The following is a 20964-nucleotide window of genomic DNA, read 5'->3' as shown; positions in this document are numbered from 1 at the left end:
TATTTCATTTTTATTTAAACTAGAGTTATTGCGACCTATAATTCTTATATAACTACAGTGTGATATAATTGTATTTGTGAAACTAGACTGTCTTCTAGACACATTTTATTTCTAATTTATTTTTCAGTTTTAAGATATAACTAAGTGAAAGAAAACATCAGACTACATTAAAACCATATTAATAGTCTGCACACGACGAACGTGTTATTTTCACGAAGGTTAACTGATTGGAATTTTAAATTGTATTTTGCGGGGGGAATATAGTATTAGTTCCTTGGTAACTGATTAATGTGATTTGAAACGGGGTGTATTTCCTTGAAACTGCATTAATGGTGAATATTTATTGCTGGCACATAAAAAGTGAAAAACGATGAAAGTATTGAAATAACGTGACATTGCGAGATTTGTAAAGAAAAATGACGATGTATTATCAAGACTGTAATACTGGTTTGCGAAATAGTGAATAGTGAGTAATCTAAGCTCAATACAATATGATTAAAACACAGATCCTATTTTGTTTCGTTTTTTATAGTTCAAAATTTCGTTTTACTTGTCTTTACTACACTAGGATCTGGAAGAGTTGTTATATTACCGGCGTTTTGGTTGAAGCGAGGGATAAGCCAATGAAACGGTCTGTTACGGCGACTTCTTTGCGTGCCATGCACTGAACTGTGGGTAAACCACTAGAAACGTCAACGCTGATTGATTAATAAATAGAAATATATATTTTTATAGATATATATTTCTATGGATTAATCAATGTCTGACGTCATAGGGTCAAAAGCCGCGCGTACGACCCCTGACACGACCTTCGAGTACAACTTGTCAGATCTTCATGTAGTGTAGGCCATCGAAAGTATAAAAAAACGAAACGAAATATAGATCTGTATTTTAATCAGATAGAGCTCAATAATTCCTTAATGTAAATTACATCTTGAGCGTTATGTCTTTTTATATCATCTCGCTGGACGAACTCAAAATCGTGGTTAAAGTTTACCTTTCTTCACCAATTATAAACTAAAGACTTAAGAAGCTAAGTCGCTAATATTTGGGTTCGTGAAATTGACACATATGGGTCACAGCGCATATAATAATGTAATATGGATATATATATATATATATATATAAACTGATTTACATTCAATCGTTTCCGTTTTACTCTAATTTCAAATCAGTTATGTTCGGCGAAATACGCCAGAAATCTCAATCGAATGGCACTCTAGCGTCTGGTTATTCAAGTCTACACCGATAGTATTTATTGCGTATGCTCATCAGATAAAAATATAGCGTCCCCGTTTGTTGACATCACTGTCTTGTGGAATAGGCTAAATCTATTTGTTAAAGCCAGCTCAATTTTGTCAAGGTCGTTGAGATGTAAATAACGTTAGGGAACGGGATTGTTGGCAAGATTGTAGGAATATGACTTGTCTCGTTCTTCGAGCCCCTTGTTACAAATGGCGCTGAAACGCATTATTGGTACACGGTTCGTGTACTAATGGTAAAATGTGTATTTTGTCTTAAATATTGAATATCAGAAGCCCATTTTTTCCGGTAAGATCACAACATCACTGTTGATTTAATTTGACAATGAATTCGTGTTTTCAATGTTGAAGACTTTGGATGATATTGAGTTAGAGACTTAGCTACTTTAAATAATTTTACGCTTGTTGCAAATAGCTAATAATTATAGCTAAGTGTAATCCCTATTTCTAGTCTTGATAAATATGTAGTACATGTATAATATGTACATCTGGCTATAAAACTACAATATAATTTTTTATGTCCATCATTCACATGTTCAGTAAAGATGGGATAGAACCAATTAAAGATTGCAGTGTTATGGAAAATTGGTGGACAGAATCTTAACCGCTTCAAACTTAAAGGTGCATTATTTAAGAGCTACATCTGCCTATTGCAGGTCTTTTTTCTGGCTTCGAATGATATATAAATTATTATTTAGACATTTATTCACGTGCCAAGCTCATATTAAACTCACTAGGTCATCGGATGGCCGAGATTTGAATGGATTTGAATACCTGCGAAATTTAAAAATGTAAAGATAGTGGATGATCGAGACAACCTCGGTTGTCAATTACCGTTGCTACGATAATGAACGATCTGCGCTACATCTTCAAACAGTGATAACTTCGCCCATAATAAAGTAATTTAAATGAAATTTCCAATAAATTTATTTTGTCATTATCTTTTGACTTTTTTTTAACAATTATAACAACAACGGTTAGCTCATCATCAGAATCTTACAGGATGCATCTTTAATGTGCTCCCTAAAATAATTAAGAAGTCGTCTGCATTATTTAAATAACCCATGTGTAGAAAACGCTTTACAACTATATGTATTACTTGGTGTTAAATATACAACATGCCTGTATTCCAACACAGATCGCTAACCCCAGAACAATGACCAATCGAAATCGGTCGGCTATATCTAGTCTCCAAGAAAAGTGTCGTGAACGAATTCCAAGGTTTAACCTTCACCTTGTACTAAATCCATCATCAAGAGTGGTTTCTAAGGCAGGTGGGGATAATCCCTAAATCTCGTTAAGAGGTTGTAAAGACGTTATTGTTAATCCCGTTAATCCAATCGGAATTAGGAGACGTTAACAACTTGCCTCGGGTTCAATATACAGTTAAACGGCTTATTATTCTCGTCCATTCTGGTTTCCCCAGATATAGTTTTATATGTTATACATAATATAGCCATGAAGGAACTATTGGAGTTAATATTTATATAAGCATATCAACAGAGTTTTATGGTTTACTAGTAAAGTCAACAGGAAGTCTTAAAAGAATTCAATGACTGGGAGTAGACTATAACTGATCATGAATAGGAATAGTTGATTGATGTGACTAGTCTCAGTATAAGCCAAGGATAAGACATGCTGCGATAAATTACTGCATTAGGACTTAAAATCCTTGACTCGGACCTTGTTTCACTAGCTCCAGAGTGTAATGAGCTAATAGGCAGTTAATGGAAAAGACTTAGAGGAAGGACATTAACTAGATATTAATATGGGAACAACATTCAAGCATTAAGAAAATGGACAAGAAATCTCCGGGGAGGATTGAGAGGAGTGAAGGCTATTATTATCCATTTAAACACTAATCAGGTTGGACGAATTGAAGCGAATGATTTATCAGACATCCTGTCAACTTCTTCTAGACTAATCCCCCTCAATATCCAACCTCTGCCACCATATTTGTATAGCAATGCTACGTCAGAATAGATCAGTAAAGATTTAATACATCCCGATGTTTAATTCACATCACATTCTACATGTGAAGAAAATCTAATCCCATAGAACTCGGGTGTCCAGAGCTGGTACTAAGTCGGTTTGTATATTGGTTAGTACCTGACTAAAAGAGTTCCTGATAGTGTTTACTCGCTTAACTATAAGTGGTTTACTAACCGGGTCGTGTGTTGATTCATTCGATTAACTTTTTACTTAGGTGTTGTTACAGCAAATACAGATAAGGTGATTGAAAACACGCTGCTGTGATCTATAAAAACGTATTTCACTCAACAGAGGGTTTTGTATTTATCTATAGTGTGCAAATTTATAATAATCTAAAACAAATATTAAACATAAAAGTAATATATCTTGTTCTTTTACATAAAACTGGAACGGAGAAGTGGGTTGTAATTTAAAGCGAGAAATTTGGTTCACATTCTTATAAATTGATATTATTATCTTCCAAACCTTATGCTGAAGGTTTTCGGACGGTGACCTTGGCCCAGAAAAACTTCAAGCTAGGTTTCCACTTCTCTGGTCATTGGTATTGGAAAATTAAACTGATATCCAGAGTCACATAAACTCAGGCAGGATTATTAAATTGATTTCCTGTTCTGACAATTTCTGTCCAGTTCTCAACACTAAATATCATATAAAATAATACCTGGAACCTTATATTACAAGCATACTAGAAAGATTTTTAGACTTTCCAATTTTGTAAAACATATGGGATTGTTAAAAAATCGACATTTTAAAATCAACCATGTGGAGCATTATCGCGCGAATTCCTGTGGATAAACTCAGTTCTGTGTGTATGTAATTTGTAATACTGGAATATTGATGTTTCTAGGTTTTTCCCCAGTGTTTATTGCTTCCCATGGCTTAATATTTACTGTTTCTTTCTTCTCTCAATCTCAACTTATTAGTGAGTTAAATATAACCTTTGTAGCTTCTTAACTTTGATTTAGAGGATCATCTAGGGTGATATAAACTTGTAGCACATTAAATGCCACGGTTGTGACGAACAAACCTCACTGAAACCAGCAATAACATTTTTTTTTCAAAAAAGTAATATGCACGTTAAGGGAGTTCTATTTGAATCGATAACAACCAGACTTTTATATGGCACGTAAAAATGATAAAAATCAGAATAAAACATTATTTAAAATGAACTAGTTTATGCTGACACAACATACATAAATGTCCAAATTACTTAATCATTAATTATAGATTTATAGATGAAATGTTTTAATTTTTTAAGAATTCCACCAGGTCGTAAAATAAGCTATATGGTGATAACATACTAATTGAGTTTAGTATCTGTCGTTTTGTTTATAAATAACACAGACGCCAATGTTAGATGTATGTTTCTTTCTTCCATATATTATGAGCCGCGGTGGCTCAGTGAGTAAGATGCTGACTCGCTAACCTCGAGTTCCGGCGTGGTTTCCCCTTGTCAGTGATGCAGGGCGGAGGGCCTGACAAGGACAGCTGTCTAGTCGTTCGGATGGGACGAAAAACCGAGGTCCCGTGTACACATTGGCGTGCACGTAAAAGATCCCTTGGCAATTGGAATTAGATATAAGAGTAGGTCGTAGTGACGCTGTCCGGACAAAATTTCCCTCGTTTCCTTCATTAGCCCAGTCGGTGCAGAACAGAAGGACGTTAAACCCCATTTCATTTTATTTCTTTTTTAAAAAAAAAATTATTGCCGCTAAACACAGACATTTGTTCTATATAGGATATTTATCCTTAGATATCAATGTCTGACCAGTAAATTGTATCACCTTTCAAAGGAAAAATATAGATTAGTTTAAAACACAACTCATGTATATTTTAAGCTTTTAGTCTAGGTAGTTACATTAGATAGATATTAGTAAGCTATGATTGTAGATCTCGGTGGTAGAATTTAAAACCTGTTTATCATGTACTATTAGATTGTTTTTAGACAGATGTATATCTCTCTTTATCTCTAGAGAAATCATAGACCAGACACCATTCACATTTAACTAATAATAGTTTTATATTTCACACGTTCTTCGCCTTTTGCTTTGTGTGTCTGTGAAAAAGGAATTTGTCTTTCGATAAATGAAATTTACCACAAAGAATTTATTTTTTCTTCAAATGTCTAAAGGGTGATAATAAACGAAGAAGGACATCCTCAATATTTTTTTAGTCTGTTTGATACCGAAGTAGCTATGTGATCTTTTGATAATAAAGATATGAAATCAGGCGTTTTAAAAAGAGTGGGCTACCCAGGGACTCATATTCTTCATATTGCCGCAACCGTTTTCGCCATAACATACTCTTCTGAAAAAGAAACGCATAGTGGCATTTCGTCGTCGGTATATCCTCGCTCTACCATCGCCTCATTGCAACCGGAAGCGCGACTCATCGTTGAACCAAACTATTCTCGAGTGTTACTGTGGTCATACCCTGTGTATCTGAACCTACTGAAGTCGGATTTGATGGTGACGGCGTATTTCAAAACAGCAGCTCTAACGGGAGGTCTGGCTCGAAATCGGGTTTCGTGTGGGTTTTTACGGACTGCTTGGTCTGAGATCCTATGCCGTCCAGGAATTACTGCTGCAGTAGAGGTCACTCTTTCGAACCGTTTCCGCAAATGACGCAACTGGATGTGAAGACCCAGAGCAGGTAAGATCAATCTTGTTTGGCCTGAGCTTGGGCGGTCACATGTTGATCTTCGCTGTCGGTGCCTATCTCAAAGGCGAGAAATGATACTCGGGAAACATTCAGCAGCCTGGCTACATCTGTATGGGATTCACCTGCTTGTAACCGACCGATAGTCTTCGTTCAGATGTGGCATCACTTGGCTTGTTGAGTGTTTACATGTGCAACTGATTTTCAAACCGAGAACCCCGGGATTTTAAAGGCCTTAGATTTGCGGTTTATGCTAAAAGCTTGCGAAGTTGTTAAACTTATGGGGTCTTGGTGCAATCAAACGAAAACAAATTTCGGAAAAAATGATGACCAGTCACAATTAGTGACCCTACATTTAAAACCAATAATGATTTTTTTTTAATCCTTACGTAATGAAATTAAAAACATGTAAGATTTATGGAAACAACAATATCATTCATATAAATAAAAAAAATGAAAATGTGCTATACGTTTCTTTTTTTGAAGAGTATAGAATGCACCATTATGCACTCTGCATTGATTATTTTTCTACGACTCGTTAGGAATTCTTAGATGTGGATGTCATCTAAGACTTGTATAACTGCATACAGTTTTGTGTCCCTATCAAAAATTTTCCACTGTGATTTTAAAATTTCTAGAAATATCAATATATTTTGCTTGTAAAGAAAACATCGTTTGATTTTATTGAGCAGTCGTTTTTCCGGCAAATCCGTAGAGATAATACTAAAAGCTTACAATTCACGACAAGCATGAAAATCTACTTCAACATTAAAGTCAACTTTTTCCCTAAGCCATAAAATAATACATTTCATCTGTTCAATTGAAAGACAGATTTAAAGATACAAAATAAAGCTTTTAGTGGCTAACGATTCATACATGCCATCGACCCATTTCATCTTAAGAGATCTTAAATACATTTCTCAAATTACGAATCACATTTTCTTACTGATCATTTTATAATAATATCCCATTTTCCCTGTCTCTTTAAATCACCCGTTAGCATCAATCAAACACAAGCTAATAAAATTTAACTTTTTTCAGCGTCATTGTAACGTAATATTACCCAGAACCCACCTTTGTATTACATTGGCTGTGATCATTTCAAACCATTTCCCGTCTTAATGTGACTAGAAGCGATATGACAAAAAAATGTCAATCGGATTTGGAGAGGTTGAAACTTAATTTAGAAATCAAATGAAAGCCTGGACATTAAAAGTATGATGCGTGAAATGAGAAGAGGTAAACTGTTTGGAGTCACCATGATGTGTTAATCAAGTTATACTTGATTCTATTTTGTGTTGGATAATAGGCACGCCAACAGATGCTTCAGTGAGGTTGTCGTTCCAATCCTTTTACCAATGGACACACAAACACGTTAGCTACACTGGCTGATTCCTGCAGTAGAATGATCGTCAATAATAAAAGTTAAAAAGAATCCTGTATTTCATATTGATTAGGATTTTACAATGTTGATGACGTTATTCATGGTGATGGCAATAAGAATTAAAAGATATTACCACTCCCACCACATCAGTATTTTAAAAATAAATGTATGAAACATAACAAAAATGTCTTATTTCTTTTAGAGCAGAGCATTAAACTACACTAGAATGCATCCTGGAACGTAAAGACGAGGCCCCTGGAATGTATTTATTTAGTCTGTCCATTAACACAATCTGTCATCCAGCTTTTCGGGAAAAAATTCCCGCATAGCACATTGCATGGCACACGCCCGTCTTCATTACGCCAGTCGGCGCAAAACAGTGGGAGGTTAAACCCCATTTCATTTCACAATCAGTCATGCAATGAAAATTTGTATTTGTAATTCAGAGCTGTGGACCAATACAGTTACACGAAGGCCAGTACGATTTAAAGAAGATCATAAAAAGATTTATGAAGATTATAGCTGTCGCTGGCTTGTTCTGACTATATTCTGTTTATATTTCCTGCAGAAGATGACGAATAATGACAAATTCACCATATCTTTGTAAATTGAACCATTTCTAGACTGATATTTCGTATAGAGATTCCACTTCCACAATATTGTAATATGAAACGGATTAAAAATCCTTCCAATGACAAGCCGAGACTTTCTAATCAACAATCTCGTATAGACTTATCTACTCTAAATAAACTTATGTCTCCCCACTAGTTCCATACATATCCAATCAAATAACGGGAACGTAGATTTCAATATATTGATGTTCGAAGATAGTAGCCAAATCAAAATGTCAACGACGTTGAACCAGACACGTGTAAACTATTTATCCATGGTTTTGAAGTATCTTGTTTGTTACTTACATTATACTTAATAAAACTAATATATATCCTCTTATTTATCAACAGTATATATTATTGTGTTAAACTTGTCTGAAAACTTTTCAGTACATGTATATACTAATAGCGTACATGTATATAGAAATTAAATGAAATGAAATTAACTTTAACATCATACTGAGCTAATGAAGATTTGTATACGCCATACAGTGTGCTATGTGGAATTCTGTCCGGAAAGTGGCACTACGGCATACTTTTACATCGAATTCCAACTGTCAAGAGATCTTGACTATGCGCTCCCTCTTACCAGGCCCTCCTCCATAAACTACTGACAAGTGGGACCCACGCCGGACACATCCCGATAAGCTTTCTCGGTCAACTCAGCGATCGAACACAGGACCTCCATTTAGCAAGCCACGGAGTTAATAATGACTGCTATACTAGAACTAACTTTTAAAAACTTTATCGACGTAACCACGTGTCATTTAAATGCCACACTAAATTAATATTACGTTCATGACGTCATTGGCGGGGTCAGAAATAGTAATTGTCGATTGAAAAGGGTAATAGGCAAATTAAACGGGAACCCGAATTCTAAAAAAAACATCGCCATTTTATTGCATGAGCATGCCAAATTTAAAGATATGTTTGTTTTCAATTTTGATCATTGTGTTCAGGCGTTTTCATACTTCAAAATCGTCATTTTTCATAGTTTCATATAGCGTTTATTTTACAATTCAAATTATTGCTAAATCAGTTTTATAAAATATTATAAAATTGTTTTTTTATTTGGTTTTAATTGACTTTAGCATTACACCCGTTTCTTTCAATCTTGCAATCCGGATGCATAAATAGGACTGACTGTCAGCATATGTTTCTTCATCTGCCTCAACGGAGATATTACTTACCTTGTTGACGGTTTGTCCACCATTTTGGACCCCTTCTGGAATTGATCAGTTTCTTTTTTGTTTGTAACACCGCGATACAGTCATAGAATTAGAAATACTATGGGTGTATCTGAAACGGGGAATTTTTACTATTTCAGATCGATCGGGCCCACTTTACAAAACTACTATTTTTTGTAGTTTTTGTATTCAAGAACATACGATAACGTTTCTCTTGGCTTGCGTATATGGTAATAATGTGGCGAGTCTTTTGGTCACCATTTTTAAATAGACTAAAACATATCCCTTCCCTGTTGAAACCTTCAAAACCCTTTCCATTCTAAACAACGTTACTCAGGTATTCAATATGATGTAAAACATCTTTGTCATCAGACTTACATTAAGGTGATCTGTCTTTTTAGTTTTTGGATTTTGATTTTATTAAAATGGACTACAGTTGTATGTAAACAATAAACAGATTTTAAAAAATACTCGCATGATTTGAAATTCTATGGTCCAACTGGATGTGAATATATAAAGTGATATGTTTTGTCTGTAGCAAGTATTTTTAGCCAAAACATAAAGCAAATGGCCATCTAGCATGATAAAAGCGCATCATGGTAGGTAAGCATGAAAGGCAATTCACAAAACCAGAACACAGCATTAAAACATTTAATAGAAAATCAATGAATTTAATGTATATATATTTACGTCCAGTCTAGTAAAATGTTAAGACTCGTTTGAAATAGATTAGAGGTAACCATTGAAGGACTAACGACTTGTCCAATTAAATTTGTTGAGCTATCGTATGATTAAATAGCTTATAGCGGTTAACAGACCCTCATATCTTCTAAAAGTGTACTAAATAAAACTGTATCTTTTACCAGAACTAAGTTGCGTGATGTCCGTACTAACGCAGATTCAATAAGTTTTGAACGGGGGGTGGGGGGGCACATTTCGTGTCCACGATACTGAGCTAGGCAAACACTGTCCATATATTCGGTGAAATAGTGCAATTTGCTTTGGTAATTGACCGATTTTTAGTATTTTATTTGTAACGCCGTGGACAAAACCTATATATTTGTATGGAGGTTTAGGTGAGAGGGTGGTGGCCACTGATTGAACCCCTCCCCCACCCCCACCCCCACCCCCACCCCCACACACTGTCTGCAAAATACAAGTGTATGATAGATGTTTTGATGTACTGAGAAAGTAACAGGGTTATATTAAAAAGTACCAACGATCCATCACACCTTTGAGAGTATATAGACAGTTTCAACACATTACACGAATCATTAGAACTATATGTCGGTCATTGTTACCAAATTAAAAACCTTTCGTGCCTTAATTTGAGCTAATTTACCATAGTTTACATCGGTAGAGGCGTTTTACAGGAAACAAAAGCTGCTGCTATTGATAGTAAGAACTGGGCTTCACGTCATTGACTTAACATAATTTGCTATCATTACTGTCTCGAGTACAAAAAAACAACAGATATATTTATAATTTATAACTGATAGGTTAAAAGTATAGATCACTGGATGATTTATTTGTTGGTTAATTATTTCTGCTTGGTTTGGTTTAGACTATAATAACAAGACATTAATGGACCTTCCCTTACATTTACTTCTTACGATTAATTAAGTCGTATTTCAGGCTGATTAACGCCATAACTGATTCACCCAGAATACCAACCAGCCTGGAACTTTAATCGTCTGTGTATTATATTTATGATGACCACACTACCATACCAGACTATGAGATTAATGTTTTTTGGTCTTTTTTAATGTCCCCGGTACAGTTTTATGACTGAATATGTAAATTTATAGATGCCATTTATTATACACCGACTATAGTCATAAAGTGATTACATCTCAACTCGACAAGTTACACGAGAATCAAATAACTATAATCATAGCTCAAGTGAAAACTATTCATCCGAATTATCTATGTATTCCATCATTTATAGTACTAGATGGTGCTTTATCAATTATCTTCCGTTTCAAATATCCGAGATATTAATATGGTGTATTGTGTTTCTCGTTGATAAAAGACCTATCATTAATGGTTTGAAAAGGTAATGACATATCTACACCTAAGCAGTTAAAATTTCATTATTATTATTGATCATTAACTTTAATACGCTGATTGATTATTCTCTCTAAATATATGGAACACAAAGACCGATCATCGAGTATCAATTTTGTGCGAATACGACACTTGGTATAATATAATGAATGACGCGACTGGAGATTATCGTCTGGGCTAATGAACACGGGGACATAAATATAAATGGTTTTTAGATCTAAATACAATAAAACTCGCTTCAATAAAATTGTCAATCCGTAGATTAATTCAAATTGGAAAATTACCTCGCTTTAAAATCTATTACATCACTATTCCAGTTTTAACGAAAAGTCTATTTTGTTGGTCGATTAAAAAGACTTGGATCGTTGAAAGCATTGATTTTTCACGTTCGATGATGGATGGAATGTTTTAATTTGCACATTGTATTTGCTTTTTGGCGGAACCTTTAACATTTAATAGAATAAATTGTTTGAGCTAATTATTACAGAAGCATTTTCAATTACTAGTAAAAAGTTCCACCGCTGTTTAAATAAAATATCGTTCGGAATTTAGCCTACGACATAATATAATTCATAGATGCATGCACGATGATTTTTTTAATTCGATGGTCTGGAAGTAAAACTCTCTGCATGTAGTTCGAAACGATGATCTTGCATCATCCTCGATCTAAGCCACGCCCAATAATTTCTTTATTAAATTAGTCAGATGGCGCCCGCCGTTGCACGTCCGCTAAAAAACGCTCTCAGTCGATCTTCTGAATATTACACAAAAGTCCACAAAAGCGTAGAATGGTAATTTGAATGGGAATTTTTGTTTAAACACGTGAGATGTTCAAAAACGGGACTATTAGTCAGGTAATATTGGAAATGCATATTGTTAGGGGAAAAAGCGTACCCAGGGGAAATAAGCGTGTCCAGGGGAAATAAGCGTGTCCAGGGGAAATGCTTATAGGTGTACTTGTGTTGGTGGTGTTCTTTAAACATAACTTTACATTTTAGCGTAGATAATCACCACAATTAACTTCTATGGACATCAACAAGTAGTCCGTACAATCGACATGATTGTTCTACAACTTTGAAAACAAGTATGGCGATTATTTAGGGCGTTAATATTTTTTTTATTTGATTATTTCTGTAGTTTTGTAATCGGAATTCAGCTTTAACATACGCTCGAACCAGTGTATACGTCAGATTGTTAGAGCGCTCCCGAAAATTTGATATCGTTTGTAAACTTTACAATGAAAAAGTTATTACTCGCTGGAAAGCAGGGCCCTTATTCACGAAAACCTAAACTAAGTTACAACCGAAATTTTAAGAAATACTGCAACTTGATTGGATATATGCAAATTGATTTTACTGGTCAGCCAATCGAATTGCGGTATTGCTTAAAATTTCGATTGTATCTTAGTTTAAGTTTTCGTGAATAAGGGCCCAGAAGAATATTGGAACCACAGGTTATAGAAAGGTTTATCCTGCAGGCACAAGGTTGTTGGTAGTTTTCAATTCTATGCATCTGAAAACTAGACGTTGTTATTTCGTCGAAGAGTTATCACACTGATCGAGTCATATGGGTGTGACTTCTATAACGGCTTTTAAGATCTTTCCACTCAGAATAAACCAGTTTTATTCTCTGAAATATGTCTGGTGTTTCTCCTATAAATATCATTTCCAAACTGCTGGCATCTGTAATCAGTCATGTCCGAGATCTTATGCCGAGAGTGAGACACAGGCGGTCTCAAGTGGTATGTCAAGTTGTTGACTTCTGCTAGAGGAGATTGTGTAATAGTACCATCTTGTTTTATCTTATACCCTTGACTTGTCTCTGTTCTTAATTGATATTCTATTGAACAATTGACGTATTTTTAACATCAAAAACCTTATCGAGTCCTCGTCCATTGATTGAATCAAACCAGGTTGAATCAAATAAGAGATCTTGGAACAGATGAGAACCGTAAGTAAGGGTTGTGTAAATAAAAAAGAGTTGCTTCGTCAGCGCGTTGGGGCTAATTTTAGGTTGGAGGAGTTACGGTGTAACACCCCCCGGGAAATTAGACGTCAGTCAATAGATTCGGCGCGAATTCCCGTTTCCATGTTTGCTGATTACATATAATCTCTCGGCGAGGGCAGTGTTTTCGACCAGACGAACTTTTGAAATGTAAAAAGTAGAGTTTAAGATTAATTTCCTCTAGTGTTGACTATGTCGAGACAGTTGCCCTAGGCTCTTACAGCGCTTTTCAACTGGTGCCGACTTTCATATTAAATCTCCCCACATTACTAGAGCTATTTGCATGGCGGGGCCGGGTTTGGTTTAGATTGTCTGGGATCTACGGTGTGTTGACGAAATCGCTGCCCCCGGCTGATACAACTGTTTTAAATTGATACCAACTTTTGGTGAAGTCACGAAATGTCTGTCTATCTCGTCAATATTTTCGACATGAATTCAATATAACACGGGCTGGTTACTATCAATGACAGTTTCGAAATAAAAAGGTACACCTTACAAAAAGCCAACTGTAATACGATTTTTTGTCCCGTAACTTTCCAGTGACATATTTTCATAACCATAACTGACAGTCAAATGGACTTCTTTGTCGGAATCACACAAAACCATCCAACATGGTGTGATTAGGATTTTACGGAGTTGTCACTTTCAGGTATAATTGGAGTGACAGTTATATGATCTATCCGTTAGACTGGTGTTCCTAATAATGACATTAAATGGACATCGCTATTGTCAGTGAAGTGTTGGATGACAATCTAAGGGTGATATAACCATAGATACCAAATAAACCAATATTATTAACTGTGGATTTATTTCAAAGGGTGTAATTCCTATATACACCTTCTCAGATTCTTTAACGCCTACCGAATCCCTGTTTAATCGACAGCGGCGGCTCTTGGGAAAATATGACACATCGCCATACTCTCAGTGCTACATTCGATATAGTTTCCGTAGATTCCGATTCCTCGCATGTTTAATATGTTTTTTCTATGTGGGCGGATTAATAAATAGGAGTAAGGAGAGTCTTGAGCCCTACAATACTCTTTTTTATTGCTATAAAATCACAATGGATATTAAAAACAAATTGCAATAAACATAATATCAAATCCAGGCATCACTTGGTGTGGGGTTTGGGGTAACGTATGCTTTTTTCACTGACATAAACCAACAGTTCTTCTACACTCTAACAGATATTCGACATACACGAATCTTCCTTCTACAATTTAACTGAAATTAGATCTTTATTGAGTTTTGTTTTGTCCAACTTTGTGGGTTTTCTTTAGCACCTCTTGTTTCCTTCCACTGATCAAGATCTCTAGGCGCAAGTGAATTAAAATGAACCATATGAACCATATTTTGGTACCAAAATGACATAGTTTGTGTTGAGTGGAAGTTAAACAACAAAGTAATGTTTAATGTATTTCTACTTTTCAGGTAGTCAGAGATATTGGTCGTTCAAAAATATCACAGGATTCAGAATGTTGTAACGGTACCCTCGGATACGCAACAAACAATGCACAGTTTTCTGTGACGTGTTCAAAAATGAAGTGCTGTAACGGAAGTGAAACTGTAGCAGTGATCCCAGTTGAGGTAGCTTTAGGATTTCGTTTCCGTTGTATGGTATGTATCTTAGATTAAGAATTTAAAATAATATAAACATTAAACAATCTTTTGTTTATTTACTTGTAATAACAAGAACACCAAACAAACATTGCCATTTATACTGTAACTCCTAACGATTTATTGATTTTAAATTAGGCTTATTCCCCGAGATCTAAATATTCAATTGCAATAATTCTAGATTCATGGTAACTGTACCGTTTATCGGAAAATTAAATATTACTAAATAATACTGATACTGGTGTTTTTATTAGATTAGATTTTGGTCAGAAGATCTCGTGTTGAATGGCACGAATTATGATAAACTTTCTTATAATTGGCTACGGTGCCTAAAACTGATCTTACAAGTGTAAAAACAATAAATAAAGAAGCAGTGCAAAAGACAGCTGAATACTCATTCCAACTATACAATATGTTTAAAGCGGCTTTTAGAGCGATTTGGTGTTTCAAAAAACGACATAAGATAAAATATGTTATTTTCTATACACTGCGTCTGTCATAATGCTTTTTGAGTCTGGTGTCAGATCGAAAGTGAAAGATACGCTAATATTGAAATCTCCATTTTATCGCGCATGGAGAAGACAACCCCCCCCCCCACACACACACACACACACACACACACACACCCTCCGGTCATCAATCTCCGCACCCACTATGCCCAAGTGCCTCGGGTTGCTAACAAGACCAAGAACTGAAAAGTTATTTGGAAAAGTAATGTTCGAGGTTTCTACTTCTCTGTACCGTTACATTGTTCAGTTTCCATTCAGAATAACTTTATTTGACGGGAATTTAAAAGGCTGGCTGGGGTATTTTAACATGATTTAAACATGCATGATGCAAGAGCAAAATCTGCTTATTACAAGTCTTTCTTTAGGCCTGAAATGTTATCTAAATTATCAATTAGACATTAATTAACTTATCCAGACCATAATAAACTCTCGATGTCAAGGCTAGCCTTCGATGTTGGCTGGATTAGATTCCTATATGCCGCTAACGGCCATTGATAATTAAATTTAAAAAAAGTGGATAATCGAGATTATGCTGTTTATATTAATGATTTTAGTAATGATGACCGAGACCATGCAAAACTTTCCCCCGCTTCTTTCTCGGCTGAGAGTGGATCAATTTGACTGAAATTTTCAGCAAATTACCTTTACACTATCTAGTTTTTAACTATTATAGCGAGAACTGCCATCTCTTTATCTTATCTCCCATAATGTATTTTTAACTATTAGTATCACCTCTAGATGTGCATTGCTGCTATGTAAAAGATTTGTTATTTATATCAATGTCATTATATTATGGTTCCCGGCGATACTTGATTTGTTGAAGCTATTTTAGTCGTCACTGTCTCTAAAAATAAATGTTTACTCAATTAGACTTGAAAAAAATCTGTCTGTACAAGGAAATTAGTCTTAGACAAAAGACAGTTATATTCCAAAACAATTTGTTTAGTTATTCTCTGATCCCTTTGAACAGACAATATTCAAACGATATCACTTCCTATATGATGCTTAAAGGTCTTAATTAAATACCATAATGAAACATATGTTTTTTTTAAAAAAAAAAAACTACGTTCAAAATGGATATTGTTTGGCATTGTATAATTTTTGTTTAATGTAGATGAAATACCCTTCTTTAAAATATTTTCTACGCGAAACTAGCCCCACTTCATTTTGGTGTAGATCGTGGTAGGGAATTTTGATGCTCAACTATCAAGTCCCATTTTCCAATTGGCGTTGGTAAAAAAATCTCGGGATTTCTCAAGGGAGGAGAGAGAGAGAAATGGGGTTTAACGTCCACTCGATACAAACTATGTCATTTCGGGACTAACATTTGGTTTAATTTTATTTCAATAATTCGCTTGCGCGTAGGTGTATTTAGCAGTAGGAGGAAACCGGGGGACCCGAAGAAAATCCACGTGGTTGGACAGGCGACCCTACTCCTTGTGACGTACAACCGGGGAATCGAAACCACACCAGTTGACTCAATGATATACCTTATGATGCAGCGCGCACGCGCTAACCATTCGGATATCCAACCCCGCTCTCCAGGGAGGACATGTCTAGTTTCGGATGGGACCCGTGTACAAATTTGCATGCACGTAAAAGAACCAATGACAGTTAGAATTTGGTGAAGAGAAAGTAGTTCGAGACACCGTTGTCCTGGCAAATTACCTATACCCTGCCCATACAAATTACCCTTAGCACACGCGGGTTACGATTATGCTCAGAAATTGTGGATTTCAATCACTAATAATATTTTTGATGGATTATCCCTCAAGTTTATCTTAAAATATCATAAACTAATATTGATTCATATTTCAGCCCAAAACTCACATTCGTCCAGTGTGTTATCAGCCAGGAACGGAAGTGCGGTCCAGTAATCAAGATCCAGATCATATACCACGTGCCTGTTGTGATGGCGCCAAATTTGAATTAGAACTAAATAAATGGTATGCTGCCATGTCTGTTAAGTGTGTTTTAAGGTAGCATAAGATATAGTTTACTAGTTTTGATACAAGGCGTAGCTTCAAATTATCTACAGATAATTAAGAGTAGATTTTCCACTGACAACCGGATTCATTAAAGAACTTGCGCCAAAGCAGGAAACGGAGCAGAACAAATAAGTTCCGGTCTGTTCATAAATTCAACCATTTCAAGCCCCTTCATGAATTCCCATCGTATTTGTATGTAAAGTAAAAATAAAATGAATATTAAATCAAGAAATAAAATCGCATTATATATTGGGTAAAACTATTTCAACATATCAAAGCATCAATGTTTAGCTTACTTTTTATACACCCATATTTTATGTGATCATATATTGTCGTTGCTCCTGTCTTTCTGTCACTCTGTCTTTCCTGACAGCCACGGTGGATAAGTGAGTAAGACGCGGGCTCCCTAGCCTGGAGGACGGGTGTTCGATCCTTGGATAGGCCGAGAAAGTTTAGGACGGAGGGCCTGACAAGGATAGCTGTCTAGTCGTTCGGATGGGACGAAAACTCGAGGTCCCGTGTATCATTGGCATGCACGTAAAAGATCCCTTGGCAGTTGGAATTCAATATAAGAGTAGACCATAGTGCCGCTGTCCGGGCAAAATTTCCCTCATAGCACACTGTATGGCGTATGCCCGTCTTCATTAGCCTAGTCGGAGCAGAACAGTAGGACGTTAAACCCCATTTCATTTCTGTTTTTTCCGGTCGATTGTCATTCCACCCTTTCATGGGTGGATCATTATAAAAATTGACATTAAACGAGATGTTGGATTTCTCTCTTTAAAAATCTCAATGTGTAGAGACGATGACGGCATCGTACATTGTCAGCAGTCAAATTTCCTTAACAGGGGCCTGGCAAACCCCCTCTTGCAAAAATTCCTGGATCCACCCTTTCCTTTTACTTTAGTGAAACGAAAATTTCCTTTGAAATGCTGATTATATCTTTAAATTTATTATCCTTGATCTTTTTTGCACACTATTATAAACTCTGTACTGACAAAAACAAACTGTTCGATCTATTTGCACTTTCTTTTCTTAAATCACTTAGTGGAACTTGTCATTTCGAATTTCATTTCTAATATTGACTGCAAAAGTTGCTGCCCTCGATCACTGTAGACTGTTTTTAACACACAATTGCCAGTGGTCATAATCTGACAAAGCTCTTGGTGGGTGTATATTTTGTTACCTAACATATCTTTATTATTCACACTAAGAATCTTAATTTAAAATATATTCTCACAAAATATATTTAAATTGTACATAACATATCCATCTTTTACTTTATCTAGATTGTATACAATGTATATATAGCTGTGCACATAATATATTTTTCCAAAAATGGGTGCTTTTAAATATTGTGATTGTGTGATCTCACTGCGTCTAATGTAGCACCGATGATTTCAAGATGGTGGATTATATTTGTGATCACGTGAACATATTTTCAAACGTCCATTTAGTTTCTACAATTCCACACTTGCCAGTCATTTGCCATGTCTCATCTCTGTTTATTATTTGATGTATCATTACGGATATCGTATGTATACAAAGCAGTACAAGCAGAAGAGCCCAAAGCAGGCAGTTCCCATGGTCATAACTTCGAAGCTTTCGTAAATATGAAGTAGCAGAGGTTGGGCAGGCCGGTAGCTCTGTGTAGCTGCTGGATCAAACGATGATACCGGTGGAGAGAGTATTAATAGAAATTTAAAAATCCCTACTCATTTCATAAAGGGTTTGTTAACCCGAAACATTATGAAGATGAATCAACCTCCTCTCATTTCAACCTAATGTCTGTTTTTGTACTGCTGTTCAGCGGGGATTTTTAAATACCGTTCTTAGTGAAAGCATTCCATAAAAGTATGCGCCTCACTACGATCTATAACGTATTTATGTTGATAATGACCCTTGCTTCTTTAAATGCAACCAAAATTTGTATTTTTTCTGAGCCCTGACAGTATATTGATTTAGGGTGGATTGAAAACAGATCAGCGCCTGGATATCAAAGGAAGAAACGCGACAAAATCGGTAGGATAATCTTTGAAATATAGGTCCTAACAATTGTTCGCCCATTTACTTGAAATACCAAGGGATTCAAAGACAGACAGATTATAGCCAAACAAATCGTCTTGCACTGAGCAATTTTTCAAGACAAGTCGATCACTGTGATCGATTAAAATTCTAGATGTGTGACAAAAATAATTATAGGCTATCAATTGCCGTATTAATCCATCTCTTTCTCTATATTTGATCAGCTTGCTATATTGAACAGTTAATATTGATTAAAGAACACTCATATATAATTTCTATCATTAAATGAGGACGAATCTGACCACCAGTTATTTTCTATTACTTTACTCGATACGAGATAACCTGGAATCTTCACTCGTACGGTGAATCTGATTAGTGGACAGATTCTAAAGCTCGCCAAATTTTTCAAATACTATACCTGATGTACACATTGTATACATTGGCGTAAATGTTAAAGAACCCTTGGCAGTTGGAATTCGATATAAGAGTAGGCCGTAGTACCGCTGACCGGGAAAAAATTTCCTTTACAGCTGAACAGTAGGGCGTTAGACCCCATTTCATCTAAGATAACATATTATACATCTAACCAATTGTTTTTAATACTATACCTGATCTGATATAACATGGATTTTTATTGTGCGTATATTTGTTTTTTTAATATTGCCTATTCAGCCTAGCTCAAATGTAGAGAGGGCCATTGATTCCTGCAAAATAGTAATAGTTAAAATGACAATCACGCATACCTACCAATGACATAATAAAAGATATGTTTTCAGTGTTGAAATGTTATGGTGAAAGGGTATTTAAATAAAATTTTAACTTCAAATTCATTTGGCCCTTTCATGTGGTTATGAACATTTTGGCCGGTATGTGAGGCGCCTGCATGTAATAATTTTTCCATTTGTGGGAGACTATTTCCAAGAGTGAAAAAGTATTCAATTCGAACTGAGCTTCATAATCAAATGAATAGTTGAATAATTGAATTTAATAGAATCAATCTTTTAAAACAAAAGTCAACAGTTAAAAGAAAATGTAAAGAAAAATATGTCGTAAACGGTATAATTTGTAGATATATAAATTGCTTGTATATGTAGGTATTTCTTGTGTTAATATCAGACTAGAGGTTGTGAATCTATATGAATTATGTATGAATGATAATAAATGTGTCAATTGGGTCAATATATAAAATCATATATAATATATGATTATCACAATAATGTATTTTCTTCTCCACCTTGTACATTGTCATTATATCAAATACTTGTATTGTTCTCTATTGTATATAAAATATATCACTAGTACTTATATCTCTTTATTTATCTGTTTGACTTAAATGAAAGTTAACGTATTCACATACCACTGTCTAGAATAAAACAGGCGACAATGAATCTGAATTGTATGATAATAGTCAGTACAAGTAGGTTTTACTGTGCGTTAGTACTTGTCTTCAGTGTACTCTTCACAGGGCGTGGTTGGTGGACGAATGGATAAAGAATTGGACTGAAATACTCCCCTGGTCGCACCCAGATGTTGGGGCACGGTGGCTCAGCGAGTAAGGCGTTGGCTAGCCAAGCTGTGGGTCCAGTTTTCGATCCCGGTGTGGCCGAGAAAGTTCTTTGAGATTTCCCAGCGTGCTTCCCCCTTGTCAGTGGTGCAGGAC

The 20964-nt window shown here is 35.5% G+C and overlaps 1 protein-coding gene across 1 annotated transcript in view; it reads left to right on the top strand.

Annotated features, from left to right (window-relative positions):
• Nucleotides 1-20533, top strand: part of LOC126811001 (uncharacterized) — an 82628-nt gene extending 62095 nt beyond the window's left edge. Inside the window, exons 3-4 of the mRNA XM_050536460.2 lie at nt 14597-14782; nt 17110-20533. Of these exons, the coding sequence (XP_050392417.1) occupies nt 14597-14782; nt 17110-17274 (351 nt within the window). The 3' untranslated portion in view covers nt 17275-20533. The remainder of the gene's footprint in view (nt 1-14596; nt 14783-17109) is intronic.
• The last annotated feature ends 431 nt before the right edge of the window (nt 20534-20964 follow it).

This window comes from Patella vulgata, chromosome 2 (assembly GCF_932274485.2).
Source record: "Patella vulgata chromosome 2, xgPatVulg1.2, whole genome shotgun sequence".
Lineage (NCBI taxonomy): Eukaryota > Metazoa > Mollusca > Gastropoda > Patellidae > Patella > Patella vulgata.
Note: the sequence above shows the minus strand (reverse complement) of the source record. Positions and strands in the feature narration are given on the sequence as shown.